A 7,219-nucleotide genomic window follows, 5' to 3' on the forward strand; every position below is an offset into this window, starting at 1 on the left:
TAGAATACTTTTTTTGCTTAAAATATGACGGAAAAAAAGAGGAGGGGTGATCAGTTTTTCATCTCATAGAGTATGAATATTTATACCTTGAGGGGAAGGAATACAAAATGTACAAATTATGTGATAGACGTAGAAACACGCGCTATCACATGATAAAAACGTGGTACGGAGGTGGTCTAGTAAGCACATGTTATATGTACCACGTGGAATGATTACGTGATCTATCAAAGTTAACCCCAACAATATATACTAAGGTGGATCCTTCGGCAATGTGGATAGTCGTAAACCCTATTGTTGAAGATCCTAGCATAGCCTACTGTTTACAAATTCGCTTCTTTTATCGTTGCGTACTTTCTCGATGAGAGCAGTAGGTATGACTCTGCTAATAAGTTTGTTGTGTTGCTTAGTCTAGCGGATTATAAGATGGTTAATATCTTCTTTATTCTTCGCAGATAATATCCCAACATATTCTGGCTGCCTCACAACCAAAGGTTGTGAGTTTCACTTCTTTCTCTTAATTTTGCCTATTCATTTTATTCTTTAAGCAGAGCTCGCAGTTTTCCCAGCTTCACGTGTTCGTGCAATTTGTCATTACTTACTGTCATTAGTCGCAGGAGCTTATTTTGTTGCATCCTCAAAAGTATAATGGTCGACGATTTATTGTACGGTCAAGCAACAGATGCGTAGAGACCATTAGAAGACGCATGCACACTTTACGAGGCGAAGTTTATTGCGCAGATACATTATTCTTTTTGCATACAGCAGCGGGTAGATTGCGTGGTTTGCAGCTTTGATCTTAGCTGCGTTGCCGCCAAGTTAGTCGCGTTATTTGGCCTGAGAACCTCATAGGCTCTTCATACTCTCGAGGGAAGCGCAGTGCATCTTAAAATGAGAATTGCTAAGTTTTCCTCTACAATAAAGGTTTCTTCCCACTGCCGACATCAGTTGGCAAGTGTTTCCAAATAACGTTATAGGTGTGTTGCCGTAACAAAGAGGGACTCTTTGAGGACGCGTAAAGTGCGTCGTAGGTGTGGGGGTTCAGGGGAAGGAATTTTTTGCATGTGGAGTGCGAGGGACAGGGGGGAGGGCAAAGAGACTTACAGAACATTAGATATTAGTAGGAAGTCAACTCTTAACGGAAGGGTGCGCTCACATGGAAACGAGGATAAAAGCTTTCAGAGTACCCTGCGTGTAGTTTTATAGGAAGCTGTGCTATACGCGGTCAAAGGCTTTTCCAAAGTTGAGATTCAAGTTGTCTAATCAACAAAGTCAAAATTTTTGTGTCGTCGAATTCCTTTTTCAAAATCCAGATTGACATTTCGGAAGCGCTTCGCTTGTTTCTACAAACCCTTTCGATCGGCAGAGTAAAACATCCTACACAGTTTTGCCCACTGCTGAACTTAGGCTAATGGGACGATAGTTGCGAGGACCTAGTAAGCATGCAGAGTTTTATAATTCCAACGACGGGGAGGGTGAGAACAAGTGGAACGGAAATTATTTTATTATAGGTAATCAAGCCATTTATATATACCCTTACAATAGGTTAAAAAAGCATTTTTTATTTTTTTAAGTTTGTTAAGATTAAATTCAAAATTCTTTGAGTAAACATTTAATTCGGTTCCTTTTAAAAGATATGTTAAAGTTGACAGTTACCATTTTGTCTTAATAATAATTTATTAACATAACCCCTTCCAAAATGGTTGAGTTTGTTAAGTTTATTATGTTAATAAATGATTTACCTTTAGATTATTATTTCTGTGTGGTAATTTTATTTACTTGTATGTGTTTTTATTTAGTCTTGGGTAGTAGCACCACTGTCGCCACATTGCAGAAATTGCAAAACAGAAAAGGTGAATGATCGTGATAGACGGCACTTTCTCAAATTTCATAAGTTATGCCATCGAGGTCAATTGCTTTCTGATGCGTAAGTGCAGGTAGATTTCATCAGCTGTGCTCGATTTGAAAAGTCCGTCGCCAACGATTGAAGGGTTTTGCGGTCTCGCCTTCACCCCAAATAGGTAGCTCAAGTTAGAGGTACGCATCGAGCTGTAGGTGGCCGGCAGAGAGCGTCGACTTATCCTCTTCGCTTTCAACCACTATTACACCGTGAATAAGTGGTGGAGGTGGCGTGGTAGCGGTTTTCTATTCGTTGATACAGAAGGTAAAGGGTGCCAACCATGGCACGGGTCTCCCCCCCCTCCGTCAAATTTATAGCAACTTACCATATACGGCAGCCGTTGTTAAGGAGTCAGGATAGCGCAGCAGAATTTTAGCACGGTAGCTCTGGCGACTTCGACGACGAGTAACTCGTTGTAGCATCAGCGTATATGGCGACAGGCATTTAAGGTTTGACTGGCAAGGGCACGTTGCCCACATGGGGTCCCGAATAGTGGAGGCGAGAGGAGAAATTCCTACTGTCAGCGATCGCAGAGGCGAGTATGACTTTAGCATGTTGTAGAGGCAGCAAACCTATATTTTAAACTTAGTCGACAGTTTTCTCAAATGTTAATTTTAACAGGTTACATATGCAGCCATTGGAAACCCAAAAAAGAGAATAGCTCCCATAACCTAAAGTAGACACGGCATGATTGGCTTTACGTACCTAATCTGCTGGCTGTTACAGGTCTTAAGTCAGGAAAACTGATTTATAATAATAAAAAATAATTTAATATGGTATAGAAGATGTTTAGGCTATATGATTTTAAATTCAAGAAAGGTAAAAGTTTATATTATAAGTAAAAATCTCCTGAGGGCACTACTCCTACCACTAGAAAACCCTAAAATAAAAAAAGAACATTTTGCCCTCGTGAATACATTTAAAAAAAAAATTCCCTTTATTTTGTAATTTAAATTTTTTTCCTTATCTTATCTAAGTTTTTGTTTCTCACATATAAGCTCCATATGGACAACAGTTATGGATGTTATTCACACAAAAGGCTTATATTATATTAACTCCCTCTTTGAAAAGTTAGTTTAGAGGGGCACTAATATGAGAATTAAGCAACATGGGGGTTTAGTACTTAACATGTGTGTTTCATTAGGTATAAGGGTATGCTTCAAAAAAGAGTTTTAAGGTTTGAGCTGCTTTAAGTCTTTTCTTCTCCTTCTGCGTTATGGTCGTTGGTAAAAATAAAAAGTTAGGGAAAAAGGGAAAAGGAAAAAAGACGTAATGCGATTATTTAACTTTTTTACCTTATTTCCCCTATTATCTACACTATTTTTAATTTTACTTTATTCAGAATTGTATTAACTCCTCAAATTCTAAGATTTTTGATCTTTTTTTTTACTTTACCTCTTAAATTTGTATAGCTTTTTTACAATCTTTATAATAATGAGTAAAATTTTACACATATCTAGGTTCGATCCGTTTCTCCACAAAGAGTGGTATAATATCAAGGCGCCCACTCTTTTTTCTAACAGATTTGTGGGTAAAACACTTGTAACAAAATCTCAAGGAAAACGTATTCTGTTTATTGTTTTTTTTTTTTTTTTTTAATATAATATACTTATTGGAAGGCATTGCCTCGGATGATCTTAAAGGACGTGTTTACGAAGTTTGTCTTGCAGACTTACAGAATAATGAGGACTTATCTTACAGAAAAATTAAGCTGATCTGCGAGGAAGTTCAAGGAAGTACTTGTCTTCTTAACTATCATGGAATGAACTTAACTACTGACAAGCTTCGCTCACTCGTTAAAAAGTGGCAGACTTTGATAGAAGCCCACGTTGATGTAAAGACTACCGACAACTATTATCTGAGGATGTTTTGCATTGGGTTCACCAAGAAGGCTAAGGATCAGCAAAAAAAGACTTCTTACGCTCAAACCTCTCAAGTTCGGGCTATTCGGAAGATTATGATGGAGCAAATGGCTAAAGAGGCTACTATCACCGATTTTAAGGAACTATGGAATAAGTTAATTACTGGTGATATTTGTGGCGATATAACCAAGCTGGCGCAAGGGATTTATCCTCTAAAAGACGTTTATATAAGAAAAGTTAAAGTTTTAAAGAAACCAAAATATGATGCGGGGAGATTTTTTGATTTGCACGGAGAAACTACATCTATTTTAAAGGGTAAGAAGGTTTCACGTCCAGGTTACAATTTATTTATTTTTTCTGATTATTTAGTTATAATAATTTGTAGGTAAGTTTATTGAACCTGTGCCCAGTGATTCCATATAACTTCATTTTTCATTTCCAATAAACTGATATATAAGTGTTATATGCAAAGTCTTCAATTTTTTTATTGAGCTTCTTTTTTTCAATTTTGTTTTAGTCGACATTCTTTTAATAGCAGGTTATTATTAAGGTAGATTTTAAACGTCTTGTCCCATACATTTTGACTAATTTTGGAAGAAATGTGTATGATTTACGTCCCTATGTGTAAACATAAAGGGTTATGTTACTGTTGTACTCTTTAATTTTATATTATAAGAGCACCTTAAGTCATAAGTCCAACATAATTACGTATTCTACACATAATACTCCTTTTTAGTAAGGATAAGCGCAATGTTATTTTGCCTTTTTATAAATAATAACTTGATAAGACACGAATAGTGTAATAAAAAGAAAAATCCTTTCTCTATACAACTTCATTACTACCCGCCATCACTTAAAAAACTTCTGGCAAATAAAACAAATGATTGACATTTCGAGCAATTAAAAGAGTTTTAGGAGTTAATTAAATTTTAACTCTAGTTTCAATACTTGTTTTACCGGCCATATAGAAAATCTTCTGTGGTAATATTGTTATTTTAATGTATTAATATAGTTTGTTATATGGGTCAGTGTTAACAGAAATAGTGAACTACTGGTTTATGAATTCTTCATATCTTCGAAAAAGGTTGCCTCTCAATTTTCCTGCGAAAAGTAAACCTTATTATTAAACTGTATAGTTACAATTGTTTCTGCATACGGTATTTAATAAATAATTATCTATATAATTCAATTGTGCTTAAAGGTTATTTTTTACTTTATAAACGTTAAATAAAAACAATTTAAGTTTTAAGTTGCCTGCCCCTACGAGTTTTTATTATAGTTAACTAACGATCGCGTATTTAACTTGGATTTTATTTGCAATTTACCTTATTAAATAATGATTGAGAACTTAAAAAAATACATTTTTACATAGCATGTAATACCTAAAAGAAATTTTTCTTTGAAAGCCTGCAACTTTCTGTTGCGCTTAAAATCAAGGGTGATAAATTTACTAAGGGTAATAGGTTTTTAAATAACAGAAGAGCCTTCTTTGCTTTAATATCCCCGGATTTTATTTTAGAACTAAAACAATGTTCATTTATATTGCAATTATTTTCAAAAGTAATTGGATTATTTTTAGTTCTATCGACCTAGAGTTTTAGCGGTTGAATAGGGCCTTTATTTCTATTGCTTGGTTGAAAGCTCTTTACGTACTTAAGTTATTTAAAAAAGATATTTTGAATGGATTGAGATTAAAACTTTAAGAAGTCAGAAAACTAGAAAGGTAATTTTTAAAAGTTTTTATTAGTTAGCCTCTACCTTCAATAGCTTTTACTTTTATATTATAGCTTCTACTTCAATTCATGTATATTTATTCGATTTCAACGTTACTATTCCTAAAAACTTCTAACTATTAAATTACTTTAAGCTCTAATTATGAATTCTATATAAAAATTGAACAATTTTAATTAAAAGTAATAATTTTCAAAATAGACAACTTAAGTAGAAAGTAAACTTTTTTTACTAATTCTTAAGTAAAATATATTTATTTAAATGTAAAATTTATATTTTTATTTTATTCTTTTTCTCGTTTTTATATGATTTATAATATATGTTGTTTTGATTTATTTTTCTTTTTTTTTTTTGATTTATTTTATTTTGTTGACAATTTAATTGGCACCCGTACTTCACTTAACTGCGCTTTATAATTTTTTTGGTCGCCTTTAATTTAAAAAACAGGTCTTCTCGCCAAGCGGGTTAGTCACGTGTTTCGAGCGAATCGGAACCGGTACGAAGTCGAGTGCGACACGAGAAGTTTCAGTTTTGTAAATTTCATGTGCAGTCGTTGCTTGCAGTTCTCCAGCGGACTTACCATCGACTTGATTTACTTGCTGGAGGGCGTTTGGTGTGTGCGTTGCTTTTTTTTGTTAATTTATTATTATGTATATAACTATTTACTTAATTTTTATTATTATTAAGTTTCATACAAAAACTTTATTGAGTTGCTTTATTTTTAATACTTGCCTCTATTGTTTCGCTTTTTCTATTTTTTATTAAAAAAATAATTTTTTGAGTGCTTTTTTATTATATTTTTTAATTATTAAATTAGGAGATTATTAGTATTATTAACAGCGAAGAAGAACTTCCAGAATAGATCTTTACCGCGTGCACCATTGTGAAATCGTGGTTGGCCTTGTGTAGTACTCTTCACGCTTTACCCTTGCGGCGGAATTGCGTTTGTGAAAGAAGCAGTTATAATAATACAGAAAATAATAAATGTGATAAAATAGTGATGATAGTAATAGTACTAGTAATAGTGATACTAATAATAATAATAAGTAGATCTGTGAGGACCACGTAAATTTTTTGATGCTAAACGTTGAGGTATGTGGCGTATATGTGAAAGTCAGTAGTAATTAAAAAATTACTTGTTAGAAATCTGCGAATCTTTAAAAGTTTGTTTTGCAAATTTACGGTCGTTCTGAGTTTTAATCACTTCGGATTTAAATATTTACTATGAAATCTTGGTTATTTTATTGTAATTTTCAAACTTAAAAAGATCGTAAACTTAAAAAATTCTTATGAATATTTTTTATTAATAATTACTTACAAAAATAATAAAAAAAGCACTTTTTATTATTATTAATTACTATAAATTACGTTGGACAGAAACTACGCTTATACTAAATATTAATTAATTAGATTTAAATTTTGTGTTAAACTTCATACAGTTTTTTTTTTAAATATATTTTATAAGTAATTAAAGGCATTCCGCACTTTTTATTATATAAGTTTACTCTATTAAAATTCTATTGTAAAACCTTTTTTCTAATTTACAAAAAAAAATAATCTGGTCTCTATTTTATCGGGCATTATTATAAATGTTGTGTTACTACTGAAGAGGGATATTGTAAAGTACCATCATAGATATGCAAAATGTAAATACATCTTTACCTATTTTTTATCTACTTTTATTAAACGCAAGTCAGTTCCGGTCGGGAAGCAGACAATCTATTATACG

At 32.8% G+C, this 7,219-nt stretch overlaps 1 protein-coding gene across 1 annotated transcript; it reads left to right on the forward strand.

The window, feature by feature from the left end:
• The first annotated feature begins 3,086 nt into the window (after positions 1-3,086).
• Positions 3,087-4,222, forward strand: LOC135121708 (small ribosomal subunit protein eS1-like). The gene is made up of 4 exons (XM_064045991.1): positions 3,087-3,166; positions 3,358-3,461; positions 3,517-4,095; positions 4,145-4,222. Exons 1-4 carry the CDS (start codon positions 3,114-3,116, stop codon positions 4,180-4,182), a joined length of 774 nt encoding a protein of 257 aa, XP_063902061.1. The 5' UTR covers positions 3,087-3,113; the 3' UTR covers positions 4,183-4,222.
• Positions 4,223-7,219: the final 2,997 nt, after the last annotated feature.

Source organism: Zophobas morio, unplaced genomic scaffold, assembly GCF_036711695.1.
Source record: "Zophobas morio isolate AGI-343-1 ecotype UQ-CSIRO unplaced genomic scaffold, CSIRO_AGI_Zmor_V1 ptg000673l, whole genome shotgun sequence".
Taxonomy (NCBI): Eukaryota; Metazoa; Arthropoda; class Insecta; order Coleoptera; family Tenebrionidae; genus Zophobas; species Zophobas morio.

Bases quoted from the DNA above. Each gene is read 5' to 3' on its own strand.
- LOC135121708 (XM_064045991.1), top strand. From the start codon at position 3,114: ATGGTCGTTGGTAAAAATAAAAAGTTAGGGAAAAAGGGAAAAGGAAAA. The intron at 3,462-3,516 runs GTATTCTGTTTA...ACTTATTGGAAG, and splicing joins AACAAAATCTCAAGGAAAAC to GCATTGCCTCGGATGATCTT. The intron at 4,096-4,144 runs GTTACAATTTAT...AATAATTTGTAG, and splicing joins TAAGAAGGTTTCACGTCCAG to GTAAGTTTATTGAACCTGTG.